Source organism: Myiozetetes cayanensis, unplaced genomic scaffold (genome assembly GCF_022539395.1).
Source record: "Myiozetetes cayanensis isolate MyiCay16 unplaced genomic scaffold, myiCay2020 scf21, whole genome shotgun sequence".
Taxonomy (NCBI): Eukaryota; Metazoa; Chordata; class Aves; order Passeriformes; family Tyrannidae; genus Myiozetetes; species Myiozetetes cayanensis.
Genome location: NW_026087423.1, coordinates 3708195 through 3729041, shown reverse-complemented (window position 1 = coordinate 3729041; position 20847 = coordinate 3708195). Strand labels below are relative to the sequence as shown.

Genomic DNA, 20847 nt, shown 5'->3' with positions numbered 1-20847 from the left:
GAACAGTTCAGCTCTCTTTCATGAGGCAAATGTATTTCTTTAGGATTATAAAGTAAATTATTTTCCATCACTTATACTGCTCAGAAAACCAGTGCCTCTTTTCTCCCCATTTGGGGACTTGCATCACTAACAGAAGCAAATCTTTGAGAGCTTTTTTATTTGCCTGTTTTTCTGCAAGCACCAGAACTCCTCAGTACAGCACTGTGCAAAGATCCCTGAATGTTACATATGTGGAGTGGCATCTGCTTTTGGAGGGACTGCAAACCCAGACCTTTCCCTAAACTACACATCAGCCCTTCCTGGACTGTCTGCTTTCCAAGCAGTCCAGACTGGAACAAGGGAAGTCTTGGGGTAACATTGTCCTGTAATCCCTGTTGCTCTTTCCCAGAGGGATGAAGAGAAGCCAGGCCAGTAACTTGCCAACAGTCCCCAGTTCCAGGTCACGCAAATCCCTTGGTGAAGTTGTGACCCTTAGATCACAATTTCTCTTCAAGAGCCGGCACAAGAGGAAAACAAAAGAGTTCCTGTCAATATCTTCGTGTGGGGACTGCACTGCTTTGGTTTTGAGAGGGACTCCCGAGGACCAAGGAAGGAGACGCTGTGACACAGCTGAAGTCACAGATGTGGGATGGTGATGGTATAAAAGAACTGAATAGAACATGAGCAAGAAAGAAGGTCACAGCTCCAGAGAACTTTAGATCAAAACATGAGGCACATAGAAAACATGAAAGAGATTGTTCTTAAGTACCAGAAAAGAGCAGTGGGGAGAATGAATCCATATTACAGTAAATTTATTGGTCAGCTTTTAAATTGTGAGATAAATTGTGCTTGTAATTTAAAAAAGTATTTCTTTATTCCTGCTGGGAGGACCTAGTTGACACCAGCTGTAAATGTGTTAGGACAGAAAAATCAAAGTGTTTAACTGCTGCGAGGCACTCTCATCGTATCATAATGCCTTTTGAAGCGGTAATTCAGTGATTGATCAGAGGAGATCTAATTAACTAACTACATTATATGAAAAAAACCAGCCATGAAGAAAGCTGTGATACTCTGGGTATCACATTCATCAGAATCTTTGCTCTGCTGCATGGGGGTGGGTGTTCTGTGGAAAAGCCAAACCTTCATTCAATGTATCACCTAAAAATAAACCTTAAGATTAAACGTTTCCTTTCTCTTTCTATCCTGCCTTTCCCATGTTATTGCTTTGCATACTTCTAGACACTTTAGGAAGTGCATAGACCATATTTGTCACTAAAATATTCAGCATTCAGTTAACTGCTTAAATCTAATATTCACCCACACACGATCTGTATGGGGGTGAAATTCAGATACGAGCATTACCTTAACAAAGTGTCTTCTATTCTTGTTTCCCATTTTTCCATTTTGCTGTGCAGCATTCGGTGCCTGCAGAGGCCTGGTGAGCTCAGTCACCTCAGAAATGACATTTATGAACATTTAGCGCAGCCTGGGTGTGAGTTCACAGCGAACTTCTCCCGTGGGGTGTGTGAAGGCAGCGTGACCTGCAACAGGACAGACGAGAATCGTGCCAAAAACGCAGCCAAATATAATTCACTGGGATCGATGAGCACTTGACATGCTGTTGTAGGGGATGGAGAGATCGAGTGCATATTTTGCTGACTTGATGGCCTTTCATCCTGGATGCAGAGGCTGTGATAAAGCTCCACAGCAACTCAGGCTCTCCAGCAGAGCTGAGTTTGGCTGAATGCCCTTTGCTCTGTGATTCTCCTCTCTCTCTTAGATCAGGTTATTTTATAAAACTTCTGGACTTGTGCCTGACACAATCTTTTGAATCACATGGAATCAGCCTTGTTAGGCAGGAAGGGAAGAGTCATCAGAAGTCACCTTACATGTGTGATTTCAGTGCTGTGGGTTAGCTTGCCATATATTTGGGTATCTGGATTCTTTCAGCAACACTTTACTATTAAAAGTATATCTTAATTAAAATAAACAGGGTGGTTTGTTTTTTTCCCCCTCTTTTAGGTCAGTGTCAGATGTAAAGAATTTAATTAATTTTTATATTTTCCCTTGCTGTTTTGATTTAAGGACATCCCATAGATGAATATTACTTCCCCAAATTTACATTTAAGGGAGGAAATTTCAGCAAAGGCTAAAAGGTAAGGACACAACTACTTTCCAAACATTCCATTATTACATATCCTCTACAAAGAGGCTCTGTGGCTTCCTGTGCCACAGTCTGGCCTATAGCTTGGAATCCTTGCTATTCCCTGGATCAGTTTTGTGTTGTTCAGTGTCTGACATGTAAGATACACCCTGTGCCTGTTTTACTCCAGTGTTTGACTCCAAAGGAGTAACCTACATCCAACTAACTGAAATATTTATGGGTTTGCCCTTCAAGTGTTTTTGTTTGCTTAGTGTTTCAGAACTTACTCAGTGGGAAAAAAAAGATGCTTCCACATAACTTGCTACATCTGCAGAGCTCAGGAAATGCTGTGTTGCTCTGCGGGGCACATCAACAGCCCTGCCCTGTGCAGGGGCCTCCCTGGAACTTGCTGTGGCAAGAGCAGGTTGCTTTGATTTTTATTGTGTCTGCACATGCGTCACCCGTGGTTGCTTCCCTTTTTCTCCTGATGACTTACCAGCTCAATAATGTGCAGCATAACTAACCTGAAGTGCTAAAGCCACCAGAAATTGGAAAATCATTCAGCAGCACGGCCGGGAGTCAAACTGAGAGCCCTCCCCCGGCAGATGGGGGAAAAGGCTTCTGGGTGAAGGAGGTGATTTATGGGAACCATTTCTTAACTGCTATAGAATGAGGGCTTAGAGCTGGAAAGAGAACCTGGGAATAAAGGAATCTACATCTTTGGAAAAGTGCCTTGCTCTGTGCTTCCAACAATGTTTTGTTTTAAAAGCTGGAGTTGTATTTATAGAAAATTAAAATGGGGTTCTCCTGTGCCAGCATATGCTCTGGAAACGATCCTCCAGCCTTTCCTGTCTAGTGTTCTAACATGCTTCCATTAATTGTATCTATTAGTTGTTAGTCTGTTAAATTCTTCCTGTATCTCAATTCTTTGAAGAATAACAGTAGTTTGATATAGTTGGAGAACGCTGAGCAGGCAAGTGATTGTGTTTATAAAACAGAAACATTATGTTTCTCTTTATTTACAATCACTGTAAATGGAAAATGCATCTATTGTTTGCGTTTCTCTGAAATTAGGTATCACTCTTTCCGACACCTGAAGACCCATTATCAGCTCCACAATTTTTGTGTTCCTTTGTCTATGAGAGAAAATGCCCTTTACTGGCTGATCTCAGAAACACCATCTCATCAACTGGGAACCGATTTAGAATCCTTTTAATTCAGCAGGTCATTAGAATATATATGGCACTTGCAGGGAAAATTAAACCTTGTGGAAGCAATAAAAGACTGGCAGTTATGTCTGATCAACAGTAATAGTCCAGCATCTAGGGAGATAATGATGATGTATTTCAGAAGCCTATCAACAATTAACAAAGCTGGGGTTTGTATTTTTAGCCCATTGCAAAAATGCCAACAGTTGGGATTGGAGTTTTTTTTTTTTTGGAAGGGCAGGGAATGGTAGAAAGACAGACAGCTGCAAGGACTTGCAGCACATTCTGATTCTTTATTTTGTTTGACCTGATTTAACAAGCTTCCTCTGTTGAAATATCATTGCCTATGTTGGGAATTATGTCAGGAAGCACAATATGTGCAGTGTGGGTGAGTGAGCTTGCAAAAACTGTCAATGAAGATCAATTATAGGAATTATTGAATTACACATTAGATAAGAAGCAGATGACTTCTTTTTGCATGCAAGTGCGGTGTTGACTATTTTTGTCTAAATTAAAATACAGCCATAGAGGCAGTGAGAATCTGTCACTGAGCGTCACAAGCTGCCCAGGCTTATTGATTATTTTCTTCTTTACGACTGAGGTCCTGCAGTCTCGGGGTTTTTGGCACGAAGCGCTGTGCAGATGAAGCCAGAGAGCATCAATCCACTAACAACGTGCAATTTATATGCAGCTTGGGCAGAAATAGCCCTTTACAAACGACTTGATAGTGATGCAAAGGAAAATGTTATTTAGCAGTTGCCATTTTCTGATGTGTTGGTACTCCTGAATTGTGCTGTGGGAGTCGTGTGTCCTTCTCTCATTCCACAGCTGGGCAGTCAACAACAGGCTGGTGAGACTGTACCTTCATCATTCATGAACACCTTGTCTCAGCCTGTTTATGGGATATTTTTGAATGCTGAATAGTATTTTTTGCCCCAAGAGGCTACAGATAAGGTGGCAAGATTGGCTCTAGAATAGCCGTTGTTTTGCAGACTCCACTCAGCTGTTGAACAGCACTGCCAGCACTGCCTGGCTCTGCCTCTGGCTCAGCTGGGAGCTGAAGAATTCCAGAAAAACAGGAGGATTTAAAGAACCCTTTTCAAGAGAAAAACAGGACCTCTTATTCCAGGAACTAGATGATAGATCACCTTTTGAGGGTGGGGTCCTGAAAGGCATCAGAATGAAAGCCAGGGGAATGTAGAGAGGACAGAGGCCACAACAAACACTGCAGCCTGTGTGCAAATCTCTTTTATTCCAGCATCTTGTGTTCTAAATAACCTTTGTTTCCCAACACCTATTCCTGATGGATTGGGTTGGTGTAGAACCCAACCTCCTCTGCTGCTTTTACTGCTGCTTTCTGGAGGGTTTTAAAGAGGTAGCTGGTGTTCTGCTTCAGAAATGTTGTAAGCAAAGAACAATTACTTAGCAGAGACTTTTTGGTTGCTGTTTTTTGTCATTTTGAGATTGGCTATCAGGCTTCTTCTGATAAATGGTATGAAAAACTGACCACTTTCTGCTTCATGCTTAAAAGGGTGAAGATGTAATGTGTCCTGTGCTCCAACAGGTCTGCACCTCTCCCCTTGTTTCCAAGGGAGTAATTGCTTGTAGCTGTTCTCATCCCCCAGCACAGTTTGTTAATGCTGCATCTGATCCATTTCAAAATTTCTGAGAAGCAATGCAAAAGATCCATTGCTCCAAGGAAAACAGGATAGCAGAAAGTAGAAAAATATTCTGCTTTAGGATTTATGTAATTAATTCCATCATAGATGAATTTGAAACTGTGGCATAAAACCACCTTTTATTAAAAAGCAATTTTAAAAATAAAAGCCCACCTGCAGTACTTTAAAAACAGTGGGGAAAAAAAAAAGAAAAGTGGCCTAACCCCCATTTTTTTGCAGGAAATGTTTATTCCACAGAAACTCTTTCACGTGGAGTTTCTGTTCCTTTCAAGACTTGTATTTTGGTATCCAGCCTTTGGCTAAAAATGGCTAAATGCAATTCCTTGGCAGACCAAGAGAGTTGCATCATTGCAACAACTTCGCACCATGCTTTATTTTTGAGGAAGAGTATACTGGGTTTGTAGCCTTTTCTTTCCAGGTAGTAAAGGAAATTTAAAAGTGTAAGGAAACCATGTGAGCCAGGCCAATCACTGTGAGGAATGGTGAACAGCACTCCAAAAAAAGCTATTTGACCAGGCAGTGACCTCTAGAGCAGCCAGAAAGTGTCATTCAGTTCCTTTATGAACCTTATGCTACTTCCCTGTTTGTCAGTGTAATCTCTTAATCACTTATTCATCACAATTTTAACATGGAAAAGCTGTTTAAAAATCTGAATCCCACAACAGTCACTGCAAAATATTTCTTGGCCTCCAAGCAAACAGTATAGAACTAATTCTAGAGGAATTAAATAAAGTAACGTGTAGGCTGTCATTGCTGAGTTCTTCAAGACAGGAATGAACACACCCACTCAGAGCAAGAACATCTCAAATCTGTAAAGCACCAAAATCGTGATTCCAGATTAAAAAATAGACAGGCAATTAAATCTAAATTTCTTTTAGTCTTACCTGGAAGAGTCCTTTGACATTAAAGCTGCCGTTGCCTCATCTGATGGTTTTATTTATACTGTGCACAAAGTGCTATTGTTGTTCTTTTTTACCCTATTCACACTTCCCACCACCTTACAAGGCTGCAGAGCACAGATTATTGTTTACTGGAATGTTTGGAATAAATAGTCAAAGGAAAAATATAGAATTTATTCCAAGTTCAGTCATATGAATATATGCTTCCTTCTCCTTAGGGTGGGTCGTGACAATGAAGAATCCAAGTCTATCTCTGTATCTTAATTCACCAGAGTTAGTAAAAAGTTGTGGGTTTTTTTGTTTTGGTTTGTTGGGTTTTTTTTAAAAAAAGCTGACATAATTTTAGCAGACATATTTTGTTTAATCTATTTTTGTAGTTAATTTTGATGCTTCAGTCTGGCAGTATTTGTTTTTCTAAACTGTAGGTTAGAGCAAGAGATTTTATTTTGCTTTTAGATGACAAATCTTGGAACTCCGTAGTATGTTGTAGTATTTTTGGGAGCAGCGGGTGCTTAGCCTGGAGAAAAGGAGGATCAGAGGGATCTTAGCACTCTGTACAAGCATCTGACAGGAGGGTGGAGCCAGGTGGGGTTGGTCTCTTCTCCCACGTAACAGGTGACTGGACAAGAAGAAAGGGCCTCAAGCTGTGCCAAGAGAAGCTTAGACTGGATATTGGGAAAAATTTCTTCACTGAAGGGAGGGTGGTCAGGCACTGGAATGGGCTGCCCAGAGCAGTGGTGGAGTCACCACCCCTGGAAGTGTTCAAAGCCCACGTGGATGTGGCACCTGGGACATGGTTTAGTGGTGGCCTTGGCAGTGCTGGGTTATCGGTTGGACTCGGTGATCCGGGAGGACTTTTCCAACCACAAGGATCCTGGGATGCTGTGGTGCACCTGCCACCCAACACTGGCCTGCAGGAAGGCACCTTGTACTTCCCAAGGGCTTCTCCAGCAGAGACAGCTGGAGTGGGAATTCGATACGAGCAGGTTCTTGCTATCTGAATTGAGTTTTCAACGGGCATTGAACTGACTTATTTAAAAACCCCAACCAAACAGGCTACAAACATCCCTGTTTCAGAAAGGGAGATGTTTTCTACTCCAGTGGAGAACTGATTCAGGGACACTTCCCTCATGACTGCCTGCCGTGTTGTTACATCCTGTAGTGCCAACCAAAGTGTAATCTTATTTATTCCAGAAAATTCCAAACAAGAACTAGATCTCTTCTCCCTCAAATCACCATGGTACAGTGACACGTGAGTATCTTTGAACAGCAGATAAATCCTGCACTAATCCAGCCCAAGATCTCTGTGGGTGTGCTCTGCAGGGCATCTGTACTGGGCAGGGAGTTGAGGCTGGCACGGCTGTGCCTCCGGCTGATCCCAGGGATCAACTAAGAGCCTTCTACTTCTATTAACACAGAAGGGCTCTTTTTGGACACTTTCCCTCTAGGATGGTCATATTTCCAGTTTCCAAATATAGTCTCTGGACTGGATGGAGCCAGAAATTGGAATGCCAGGTTCCTAAATGGAATTTCAACACATGGTAATGAAACATCGATGCCCATCCCACAGAAAAGCAAATTACTGTTGTAGTAAATGAAAGGGTGTCTTTCCTGCAGAAATCGTGTTGATTTAGGGTAAGGAAAGAGTCTTGCTGCAAACATTCAGAATTCATTCATCCTGGGACCAATATACGATTACATTTTAATAATAAGTTTTAATTGTGCTCTCAAAAGAATTTGGTGTCTTTGCCATAAATGTATCTCTGTTCATATTTTCTTTTGGAATTTAGGTGAAATATAATTGGATATGGCCATTTTTTACACGATTATCTAAATTCCAGAGTAACTGAGCATTTTGTTGGATGCAATTTCCAGCTGACAAACTGCACCTGTTCCATTCTAGGTTTTATCTCCTAAGCCAGAGTTCAAGGTTGTCTTCCCTTCCCCATCAATGAAAACACGCAAGGAGTTCTTTAGTGACATTTAAAACAAAACGTTTATTAGAGTGGCTCAGATACTTCGTCAGCTTTGCTTTAATTAAGCGCCTGTCACTTGTTGCTCTGCAACATGTAATTCCCATTAAGTCATGACAAATTTAGTTTTCAGCTGCTCCAGGAGATGTTAATGTGAACGCATCAATATTCATGTGTCTTGACAGATCGTGAGGTTTAATAAATTGCTTTCTATAAAATAATTTCTATGGAATCAGGGGTGTTCCTGTGATAGCACAAAGGAAGCCTGGAGCTGAGATATATAAAATATCATTTACTTTTCACTGCATCTTCATAAATTATTTCTCCAGAAAGTAGTGAGGGATTTGTTTTAGGCTAAATATATTAAAAAAAAAAAAAAAGTGGAAGACAATTAGGATTAAAAAAAAGCTTCACTTTCATGTGGTTAAATGCTCAGTTTGCACATAAAGAAAGATTGTCAGTGACCCAATTGTGTTACCATTTCATTTTGGTCACACCAGAAATGTATCATGATTACGTTTTGGCTTACAGAGAAATTCAATATGTGGCTGTGTTAGGAGAGTTTGGTCAGAAAACACGGGCAGGTACTGACAGTCTGTGCTGGGATGAGGAATCCTCAGAACTGGGATTTGGTCTGAAGAGCATCACAAGTGTCTGCTTGCATTTTTATAAATAAAATATGATGGCTGTGTATCTAATAGGAAGGGTGTGTGTATTTAGAGCTATTTTAGCGGATTTTACTTCTGTAAATATAAATAAAATAAAAGCAAAGTATAAAAAAACCCCAATGAAACTTAGCACTTACATAATACAATTATTAGTGTATTGCTAATACCAACAAAAAAGGCCTTTAGTATTTGAATCAAACTGACCTTGAGGAATATTATCAGGTGTAGCCCTGTGCCTGACTTGTAGTGGAAGTCTATGGAAGAAACACCAAACAGCCTTTCAGGTCAGGTAAAGCTTCATTTCCTTTCTGCTTATCCCAGGAAGATGACTCTAGAGTGGTCTTTTCCCAAAAATCCTCAGGAGGAAATTAAAAATACTGCAGAAGGAAAGACAATACAATTTCCTGATTATTATTTCTCTTTGCCTTCCCATCCTTGAAAAGGAATTTATTTACCTCTTCCACAGCTGTTATTCCCAAAGATGTATTGTGCAAATATTTCTGTCCCCTGGAATGTCCATGACTATTATATCTAGGCTGGACGCTTTGTGATAGTTTGGGAAAAGAAAGTGGAACAAGATGTGCCAGGGACTTAAGGATTATTTAGGTCCCATTAAGTGAAGGTGAGAGCTACCATTAGCAAGGGTTTATGACAGTATTTGAGTCAGCCAAATGTATTTGATTTTATTTGACTTGATTTATTTTGATACAGAAAGTGGTAACCCAGCTGTGCTCAGGGTTAGGGCTGGGGAAAATAAAAAACAACAGAAGAACTCGGTTTATTACAAGATCTTTTAAATACTGGTGAGTTAGAGAAAGGCATAGAGTTGATAAAGGATAGTTAATTTTTTCCATGCTCTGGAAGCCTGGGTTGCAGTCCCCAGTCTGCATGAGTATAGGACAAAAAATTAGTTTCTTTGGTCCTGCTTAGCTCTCAGCATTGTGGGAGCACAAGGCCTGTTTATTAATTGCTCACCACATGTAAATCCATTGACGCCCTGGGAGCAGCCACGAGTGTCTCGCTGCTCCACAGATGAAGATATTTCAGAGTGATGCTGCTGTAAATACAGAAGTTCTCAGCCAGATGGTGTTGTGGGGGGGGGAGACTTGGCAGCTCCTCTGCCCATTAAAATACGGGAAGGTTATTTTGGGATGAGGATCTGAGTGCCAGGTCCTTGGCAAAAATCTGGTGTACCTGCACGATTGGTCTTCTACATTTAGTGTCTTATACCTCAGGCAAGGCTGAAGGGTGTTCTGTAGTCTGTACAGTGACAAGTACTTTTGGGAACACAGTCACCTTGGAGCACAATCCAACAGCATGAGGGAGGAGAATTTGGGCCAAGGAAATAAAGGGAAACCCCTACTCTTATAATAAAAAAATGCCAAACAGATGGTAACCAATTCAATGCATGGTGAGATGTCAAAAACATGTTGAGCACCATATTGAGACCTGTTTAGGGAAAATCACAGAGCTATTTATTCTGTTATGCTTTTGAATGACCTGTTAATTTAATAGTAGGAATAAATCCTTGCTTTGTACAATTGCAGGTCTGCTGCTGATCCTTCAAGCGAGGTTATATCAGGAGCAGCTTCAAGATCAAGAGGTGATATATAATTTGACTGTTACAAAGAACTGGTGTACTATGATTGCTCTTGATATAAATACCAAAAGTATGAAGGAATCATCACTTTCACTCTGAAGACTTCAGATCACCAATTTAAAGAAAAGCAAAATGTGTGTTCTCCTGAACAGGTATGTGTTTCTTTTTTACCTGAGACATAAGAAATGGGTACTGAGGTGTTATCACTGAAACTGTACAGCCTTTCTCTCTCCTCCCCTCATCTGCTACTTCAGCTTTTTTTCTTACATTTGATAATGGTTCTGGTGCAGCTGTATTTTTATGCTACTCTTTCATTTTGCTGGTAGATATTCTTACTGATGTGAGTCTTTTTACACAGCAACAGAGAAGGAAAAAACAGTAAATGATCTTTTACTACGTAGCTGCTTCTAGAAAAATATGTATTGAAGGGCCTTCTTAAAGGGAGCTAATCTAACTTGAGCCTCCACCTAAATTATGAGAAAAACAATATCTGTCCCAAACAACAGTTTTAACAGCCAACAGTATGCAAACAAAGAAATCTTTATTTGAAAAGGTTAAATTATAAACCTGAAAGTCATAGAACTAAACTGGTGCCATGTTGAACCTGTTGGGCAGCTGAGAGAGGCCCATGGTTCAGCCAAGGCAGACTCAATAGCCAAGCAGCTCACCTGGCTGGTCAAATTTGGGTATTGTGTGGGATACCCAGAGCTGTTCATGTTGTAGAAGAAAAAGGGTAGCTCTATGTGTATGAGATGAACCCTTTAATGACCCATCTCCTCTCCCAATTTGTGGATCAGCTGTTGCACAGTGTCCTGCAGAGAAGCTGGAACAGCCACACCTTGTGATTGGAACCCAATATAGAACTGAGCTGTGAGGAGGAGAACCCAGCTCTTCTGCTGCACTCATTTGCTACCTCTAAACTAATGTATAGAGATGGTGATTTCCCAAATGGAATTAGAAACAGTGTGGATATTTAATAATTTTGGCAGTTAAAAGAGAAGGGGTTAATGGCATTTGCTAAGGAGGAGGTAGGCTGGACAAAGAAAAAGGCAGAGAAGCCTGCAGTTCTCCTCTTAGTTTGGATGGCAGACCATAAGACTTGTCTAAAATATAGGAAAGAACACCTTTAGACAGGATAAGGTTTCAAATATCAAGGCAGGATGTGGTATTTCACTAAAATACACTAGCATGAAAATGGAGCAGTTTATGCACAGGAAGCTCTTTACTGCACTTCTTTTAAGAGCTGATTTCTCCCAGGCAATGCAGTTGTGGATGAGACACAGTCAATGACAGTGTCCTGAGTGGAATCCAAAAAGCAAATTGGCAGTGCAGGTGATGGACAACAAATTAGATTTTAAAAACTCAGGTTCAATAACTTGAAATGAGCCCAGATATATAAGTCTGAGACAAGAAATAGACCAAAAATATGTCAGTGTTCCAGAGGTGGACTGGAAAAGGTGGAAGGAAGCACAAACCTGTAAAATGATTTGTACTTTTGCAGCCAGATGCCAAGCCAGTAATAGCGTCACTAAAATGAATGTTGGAGAGCAAAATATTTTATATCACTACACAGCAACATGGTTATTTTTGAGGACCCCATCACCGAGGTTTCTGTTACCGGCTCAAATCCTGCCAAGACACTGTGTAACAACGGGCCGTGCTTTGACACTGCACCCCGTGTTTAACATTCACTGTGGTGTCTGCAGATCCCATCAGTGCTTTGTGCCCACGTTCTCCACGGACACCTCACGAATCCATCCTTAAACAAGGTCACGCTGCATCCCACTGACAGTTCCCATGGAGGCGCTTCGGAGGGGATGCCGAGCTGTGAAGCTTTTCACCAGGGCGTCGCTCGCAAGCTCATCACCCCCTATATGAATAAAGCGGCCGTACAAAGAGGGTCGTAAAGGTCAGACAGGCGTTTTACAGAAGGGAAATTTATAGCTTCTGAAAACCTTTCCATTTCCCCTCTGGCTGCCCTACCTGGCAGCAGCCGCTGCCAACTATGACGTGCAGGGCAGGGTCGAGCCAGCTCCAGTTCAGGACTGCTGGGAATGAGTCATTTTGCGCCGTTCTAAGATTCGGCAAAGCAAAAACAAACAGGAAAAAAAAAAAAAAAAGATTAAAATACATTTCAAGCGGCGTGCGCGCGCGGTACGGGAGGAAACCGGCGACGGCCGATCAGCAGCAGCTCAGCGGCAGCCGCGGCGGCGCCTCACAGCTCCCTGCAGGGTTTGCCTTCGCTTCCCCCGGGGAGGCCGAGCCGGGGCGGTGAAAGCCCCGCACCTCCCCAGAGCCCCCTCAGCGGCCGGGGCGGTGGAAGCCCCGCACCTCCCAGAGCCCCCTCAGCGGCCGGGGCGGTGGAAGCCCCGCACCTCCCCAGAGCCCCCTCAGCGGCCGGGGCGGTGGAAGCCCCGCACCTCCCCAGAGCCCCCTCAGCGGCCGGGGCGGTGGAAGCCCCGCACCCCCCCGAACCCCCTCAGCGGCCGGGGCGGTGGAAGCCCCGCTCCCCCCAGAGCCCCCTCAGCGGCGCTTCCGGCCCGCCCCGGCCGCCATTGGCGCGCGCCCCGTCACGGGAAGTGATGGCGGGCGGGCCCCGCCCCGCGCGCGCCGTTCAAACGCAGGCGGCGGCAAAGGCAGGAGCGGGCGGGGAGGGGCTCTGAGGGGGTTTCAGGGGGGCTCTGAGGGGATTTCGGGGGGCTCTGAGGGGATTTCGGAGGGGCTCTGAGGGGATTTCGGAGGGGCTCTGAGGGGATTTCAGGGGGGCTCTGAGGGGATTTCAGGGGGGCTCTGCGGGGATTTACGGGGTCTCCGCGCTGTCCCGCCTGCGCCCGTTCCCTCTCCGCCCCAGGGAGGTGGTGGAGCCGCCGTGCCTGGAGGTGTTCGAGGAAAGATCGGATCGTGCGCTGCGCGCCCCGGTGGAGCTGACGCGGCGGAGTTCGGCCACAGGTTGGGCTCGATGATCTCGGAGGTCTTTTCCAGCCTATTTGGTTGGGTGTTTCTCCCCTTTCCCGTTCCCCAGATTGCTGCGACGCACCGGGCGCGTTCAAACTTACCACTATGAGTAAATTTCATCCCCAAAGGAGTATAAATGTTGCTTAGATTATATCCTCCCGCATCTCCTTGTTTTTAATTTAAAGTCAGCCATTCAAGTGCCCGCTGAATGTCCCTGTTCCCTTTTTCAGGTGATCGTTTATACGGGATAAACTTGTACAGGTAAGGATGTTGAAGTTTAAGTGCGGTGCCCGAAATCCGGCCGAGGCAGGAACGATGGAGCCCATCACCAGCCGAGCTTCTCGGCTCAATCTGCTCTTTCAGGTAAAGAACATCTGGCCTGGAAGTAGCTGATCTGGGTTTTGTTCATGTCCACTCCCCAGCACGTCAAAATACAGCCCTACTTGTTTGTGTGGATGCTCAAAGCCTGCCTGTGTCATTCTTTGGGAGAAGGGCTAAAAGAAGTGGATAAATAGGTGAAGTTCAAAATGTATCTACTTTGCACAAAGTTCAGTGGATAGCATCAGGTCTGATATTTTGTGCATGTGTCAATGCTTTAGCCTGATGTATTTTTCCGTTGCACTCTGTGCCCTGTAATCTTCATTTTTTTCATGGGTGATGTAGCTGTGGGTTTGTCCTGAGATGAATTTACCTAACCAGCTGCTATTTGATCATCTGAGGTTCAACAGCTTTTCCCCCTAGAGTTAATATTGATACCATTTGTACCATGAAAAAACCACACGTGATGCAATGTCAAGGAAAAATCCAGTCAGATCAGAGTCATCAGGAGGATGTAGATAGCTTCAAGAAAGCTGCAATTTGAACTTTAACAATCATTAAGATTGCTTTGTCTAAAAGTAAAATACCTGTGGCAGCTATTACAGATAGACACAGTGCCTTGATATATTTACCTCACACTTCTATATCATTTGCCTAATTTCTGAAGAAGTGATTTTAAAATGGATAATATATAATCTGCTCTATACATCTGTTATTGATTTGAGGCTTTTCATTGTTGTCTGAGACTCCATCTGCTGTTGCTGCTTTTTTTTTCCAGGGGAAGCCACTCTTTGTGACTCAACAGCAGATGTCTCCTCTCTCCCGGGAAGGCATCCTTGATTCGTTATTTGTTCTTTTTGAAGAGTGCAGAAACCCCGCTTTAATGAAAATTAAACACGTTGGCAACTTTGTCAAGAAGTGTAAGTTTGTTTAAACTAATTTTCAGGTGTCATTTTAAAAGACAGTTCTTGGTAATCTGGATGTTTAAGTAATGCTTTGGTTGCTTTGATCCATTAATGAACGTAACCCAGGACTTTGAGCATCTGACTTTTTGTGGGCAGACTCAACATTGCAAAGGGGATCTTGGCAGTCTTAGTGAAGCTTTGTTCAGGTCCAAGATCAAATGCAAGTGGCTTTTGAAGTGCTGTGACTCGAATGTGCATCCTCCTTAGTCTGTACTATATTTATATCTGAGGAGGCACTTTCTTGGAAAGTGAGCACTGGATACAGCAAAGCTCCAAGTGCACACAGTAGAAGGATGTCAGAAGTTGAGAGCAGGGTAGTGACTAGAGGGATGAGAAAAAAAAAATTCAAGGAAGGGACTTAATAATCCTTGACTCTTTCGTGTTTTGGATTCCTTGTGTTACCTGAGTTTTGCACGTGCGACTTGTAAATGGTATTTCTGTGCTTCAAAGAAATAATTTCCAAAGGAGTAAATATTTTACTGATAATGTGCTCGAATTCCTTCTGGGGAAGAGAGAAAAGGTTCATCAAATTTTCTATTAGGATATAACAGAAAGCCCTTTGGTGAGAAATAACGAGTCATGGCCTCTGTAACAGCTCCATCCAACGGTTTCTAGATATCATTGTTGGACAGTAATTTTCTGTTGGTCTGAAGAATTTCTCGAACGGTCTCCCATGAGCGATTGAGTGTCACCCTGCATGCTGGCCAGTGGAAACCCTGAGCTGCACATCTGCAATAAATGCCTGTGGCTGGTTGTTAGACAATAGAGTAGTGCCTCCCTCAGGCAGAGGAGCAAACCCTGCCCCTGGACTCCAGTAAAGCCCTCATGTTTGGGGAATACACTTTGTGCTGGTGAAGGGTGGCTGGAAAGGAATTAGAAACCAAAGAGGCTCTGAGGCTCTGATGTTATGAATGGGACAGAATTATGGTTGCTATGGGAACTGTCTTAGCATTTCCTGATTCCTTTGTATGTACCATATTTCAGACTTAACTCTGCATCGATACATTCTTTTTCTAGTTCTTATGCATACTGTTATTTTTAAGAAGCATATTCTGGAAAGATTTAACATTTCTTGAGAATCTGGAACTAAATGTCTTTTTTTTTTTTTTAAATTTAGTTTTATTGCCCGGTTTTGATATTGTATTTTTTTATGAAATACCAGTTAGCCAATGTAAAAATAAGTATTTTATTTTTATAGATGCAGAGGCTATAGCTGAACTAAAGGAACTGCAACCCAGTGTGAAGGATTTTGAAGTGAAGAGTGTGGTTGGCTGTGGTCACTTTGCAGAGGTCAAAGTAGTAAGAGAGAAAGTTACTGGTGATATTTATGCTATGAAGGTGATGAGCAAGGAAACCTTGCTGGCACAGGAGCACGTACGTATGTTTTTGTTACTACAGGAGGAGGATAAATTGCAATTTGTTAAACACTTCCTTTTTGTCATTGCTATTAGAATAAAGTGAAAAAATGTATCTTGGGAAGGTTCATCCTACGTTTCAGTAAAGCAATAAACCTTTGTGTGGTTTTGCTGTGTTTAAAAGCCATTGCCATAGTCCATGGACCTGTTGGGTGAGGTGCTAAAACATGTCCTTCTTGAAGAGCTTGACATCCATTGTAGGACAAGAAAAAACAGATGAAGAAAACACTGAATCAGTATTGATTTGCCTGATGAGATGACTTGAATTTTCAGGCAATCTATTCATTAAGGGTTTTTTTATTTTAAAGAGCGACGTAGAATGTCAAGAGTGGGTGTGAAGGCAAACTGGTGATTGGATTTTTATGGAGAGCCTCTCGCTAGCTTGAGAAATGCGTTACTTTTAAACTTAAAAAGGGATAATAGAGGTTGTTATCAGAGTTTGGTGAGAAACAGAAGTTAATATTTTGCTGACTTGAGATGACAAGTAAGACAGAGACACTCCATGAAAGACCTCTTTAATTTATCCAGCAATCTCTGCATTAGCTGGTCCCCATACATGGTGCAGTTAGGCTGCTCCTGAGATTCCTCACCATTTTTTGTAGCTACTAGAAATGAAGTTAAACTAAAATTGTTCTCTCTTTTGCATAGAATAACAAGGAAGCAAAGTATGATACTATCCTCATATGGCATTTGCTCATTCTTGTTCATTGTGGGTCAGTGAAAGTAGGGAATGTTGGTCTAAAGAAATCTGCAGTATTCTGTAATAAAATTAATTTCTTGTTGTCTGGCTGAACATCTGAATAAATAAATAGTTGCTAGAGGATGATTTCATCAAAGCCTTGTATTTTAATGCCTTACAAAGAATGTATTACTGAATTGGCTGTAAGATGCTACCCCATAATTGGTCCAGCTTCTTTTCTGCTTGTCTGATTCTTTTGAGATGAGTTTTATTTTACTGGGGCCAGTCCAGATGAGGTCAGCCAGGATTGCACTCCAGACTGGTGGATGCTCCAACAGATTGAAGGGAAGCTGGCCTTCGCTGCAGGGACTATTCAGCTGAAAGCAGGCTAGACAACAGAAGGTGGGAGGGGAACAGAAAACAAAAGGAAGTAAAGTTAAATTACTTTTTTAAAGGTGTATATCACAAGGAAATAGCACTTAATAATTTCTGTGTCATTTTTTTGTGATATGTGCCTTTGGCACAGACTCCAAGTTTTCTAAAACTAGAGGATTCTAATGTATTCTAACTCCCTCTCATCGTGATATAACTGAACACTTTTTTTTGGTAGGTGTCATTTTTTGAGGAAGAACGCAGCATATTAGCTCAGAGCACCAGTCCATGGATTCCACAGTTACAATATGCATTTCAAGACAAGAAAAATCTCTATTTGGTAATGCCTAGTCTTAGTTTTTCTCCTCTCTTGAAACCTACTGCTGTTGTTATATTAAAGAACAATGTGATGGTTGGAACATGCTCATTTTCTGTAAATTTTCCTGCACTACCTGCCACTATTTGATATGTGTAATATGGAGGAGTTGCATGGCATATCTTTTGTGTCTATGAAATATGTATTCTTTTAAAATGTGCTGTAGGTTATGGAGTATGAGCCTGGAGGGGACTTGCTGTCCCTCTTAAACCGATACGAGGACCAGCTGGATGAGAATATGGTGCAGTTTTATCTGGCAGAGCTGGTCTTGGCCATTCACAGTGTCCATCAGATGGGTTATGTACACAGGTAGGCGAAGTTTGCCTTGCAGAGCACAGAAATGTTTAATCAGTATCACTCCAGAAAAGGTGTTCTGGAGTGATGCACTCTTGTGTGATTTCTTTTATATTCTGTCCTCTTTCAGGACAGTATTTCACAAGCTGTATTGGAAGACAAAATTAGAAAATTAATCAGACTCCCAACTATAATTGTAGCTGAAGGCATTAACTTTGATGTAAAGTTCGGCCTAATATCAAGAAAGGATTGTTACATACATTTTTCTGGAGGCTCAGTAAAAAGAAGCCTTAATGTTGCACTGTAAAAAATTTAAATCTTTTCCAGAGATTGCTGCTTTTGGCACCAAATAGTGTGAGAAATTAGTGTAATTGTTAAAAATTGTTGTGTGCTGACTGGCGAACGGGGCAGTGTAGAATGTTGGAGTAGTTAAATATCACAGAATTTTCTCTCCAGGCTTGGAGGCTGATGTGTGCATTTTCAAATCATATTGGTATTTAATAAATTTATTCCATTCTGAGGGTGTGGAAATGTTAGGAAGTATTTTATGTTCCAGGAGGTGCAATGGCTGCACTTGGAGCACAGGCTGTGGCTTCCTAATGTGAGGTCACTGCCTGGATTTGGGAGATGAGCAGAATAAGTTGCAAGGGAATTTGGGAAGAAAGCTCCCTAATACTTTACTGTAACTCAGTTACAGTGTGGTCAGGGTGCAAAACCACCTTCTCTTTCCATCTTCTATCAATAATTATTGACCTTCCATGAAATAAGGGGAACTAATACTTCCTATTTGGTTGGAAACAGAAGAGCAGTTGGAAATAAGGCTCCCACTCGAAAGTGAGCACAGGGACATCCTGTTATCTGGATGGGATAGTAGGGAATAGCATGGAAAGGTACTGATGGCTTTCTTCTTGCTTACAGAGATATCAAACCAGAGAATGTTCTGATTGACCGAACAGGACACATTAAACTGGTGGACTTTGGGTCAGCTGCCAAGATGACAGTAAATAAAACGGTAATAATGTGGATTTAAACTTTGTCTGTGCCTTGTTTGGACAACCCAGTCAAAAGGGGAAAACTAACTTGGTATTTATTCCTGGATTGTACCCTTACTCTTCTGCCTCTCTTGTCCAGTGTGGAATCTGCTCTCAATCATATTTTTCCATTTATGAAAGGCTTTTCAAACATGAGCTCGAGTATCTTTTGCAGCCCTCAGTAGATAAATGTTGGCTTCTTAAATACGTAGTATTTACACACAAGTAAGGTTTAGGCAAAACTACTTACTCATGGTGCTGTACTGTGATACAAAATCATACTTTTAGAGGTTCTTACAGCTGTTCAGTGCTGGGTTTAATGAGGACATGGATTTATAATTGTTTATAATTGGGAGGAAAATCGTGTCTGTTGTAACTAAGCTGGCATAGCTTTGGAGGCCGGGGATCTCTTGATTAAAATGAGTCACATTCGTGTTCTGGGCTGCACTCATCAGAAAGCTCCACATTCAAATCTGAATCAGTGGAGTTTTTTATAAGTTCCTTGTAAGTTTTGTAACTGCATACAACTTCCAGTGAAAATTTAAAATTAAAATATATTGAAGTGAGAACATGAAGTTCTGCACCAGATTCCGGTCTTGTTTTACAGTTTTTCTTTCTTCATAGCATTTGCTTTTTGATGTGATTCTTACTATTTTCTTTTCCCTGTTCTTGCATTTTCAGTGCTTTCTGCATTGCATTTTCCTTTTAAGTGTTTTCTTCACACTACCTTTTCAGTCACCCTCAGGTTTTTGTGTTAGCCTGGCTGTTCTCTTTCATTCTTTATGCCACTCAGCACAAAAATGATTGCACTTTTGACTCCTGAGCTACCTTTTCTAAGCAGTCCAGAAATTCAGATATTGGTACTTTGCTGATCATGAACACAAGGTATAAAGGTAGGGGTGACAGAGGAATGAGGGCAAGGAATATTTACATCTAAATTTGACTGGTTTTGAAATTTCAGCTACGAAATCCCTGTTAATGCTACTTGAAGCAGTAGAGCTAGACTGTATTTTCTGCTTAAAACATCCCCTTAGTAAGCCTGTGCTTTTTGCAATGCAGCTTTTCTACTTTAGGAGTTTGTACTTTCTAACAACAGTTGGCTGTGATGATTTGACTCTTTTTATTCCAAATAGCTTGCTTTGTTTGTTTATCAGCACTGTCCTTAATGTTGCACTTGTTTGCCAAACAGCCTTGCTTAAAATGACTTGCTTAAAATTCACTCGGAGGGCTGAAAATTATGCCTCATTAAAAGAAAAAAAAAAAAAAAAAGAAAGAAACAAGATGAAAATGAACAGAAAGTGCTGTAATTTCACTTGGTGTGTCTTTGCTTCCAGGTGAATGCCAGGCTACCTGTTGGCACACCTGACTACATGGCACCAGAAATGCTGACGGGGTTGAGTGGGGATGGCAAAGCCTCTTACGGTCCAGAGTGTGACTGGTGGTCCCTCGGAGTCATTGCCTATGAAATGATTTATGGAAGAACTCCCTTCACTGAGGGGACTTCAGCAAAAACTTTCAATAACATCATGAACTTCCAGGTAGAGAGAACTCCTTCCCTGTTCTCGAGTGAAAAGGCTGTAACTAAAGATTGTTTTTACAGTTGAGAAAAGAAGCTTGTGGACGTCTCTTACTTTGTCACGTTCATAAAATATTTGGAATATATGCATTATACTGTATTCACATGTCTCTGTAGTGTAGATATCAAATTAGTTTTTGTAACAGGTGTCATCATCCCTGGTTCAGAAAAATCTTCTAAGCCACAAACCCTTGGAAGTTTGGGAGAATTTTCTGGGAAAGTGTCTTGTTATACTCTTTCATTTGTGTGTGCCATTGGCCATTGCTCAGCATAAGATGGTGACCTGGGATACCACTGGCCTGGGTGGGAATGGTTGTTCCTGTGTTCTTATCTTTACTGCAGTAAATGCATATAAAAGCCTGTTTGGATAAAAAGCACCGTGCTTTTATTTGTGTGCTATAAATATTCCTCCTTTGTGCCTGACATATCTCAGAATAATGAAACTTAATCTTACTGTTCTGAACCTGTTTTCCTACTGAGCAGAAATCCATTTCTTTGTAATGCAGAGATTTCTGAAGTTCCCAGAGGATGTGAAAGTTAGCAGTGAATTTCTTGACCTGATCCAGAGCCTGCTTTGTGGGCAGAAGGAAAGGCTGGGTTATGAGGGTCTCTGCTGCCACCCGTTTTTTTCTAAAATTGACTGGAATAATATCCGTAACAGTAAGTAGAAAAAAACCTGGATTTATGAAGAATTTCTGATTCTTTGGTTAATGGGAA

General features: G+C 41.8%; 1 protein-coding gene across 1 annotated transcript in view; it reads left to right on the top strand.

The window, feature by feature from the left end:
- The first annotated feature begins 13371 nt into the window (after positions 1-13371).
- Positions 13372-20847, top strand: part of CIT (citron rho-interacting serine/threonine kinase) — a 69725-nt gene continuing 62249 nt past the window's right edge. Inside the window, exons 1-8 of the mRNA XM_050318849.1 lie at positions 13372-13467; positions 14201-14342; positions 15586-15761; positions 17092-17193; positions 17396-17538; positions 18442-18535; positions 19889-20092; positions 20637-20790. Of these exons, the coding sequence (XP_050174806.1) occupies positions 13372-13467; positions 14201-14342; positions 15586-15761; positions 17092-17193; positions 17396-17538; positions 18442-18535; positions 19889-20092; positions 20637-20790 (1111 nt within the window). The remainder of the gene's footprint in view (positions 13468-14200; positions 14343-15585; positions 15762-17091; positions 17194-17395; positions 17539-18441; positions 18536-19888; positions 20093-20636; positions 20791-20847) is intronic.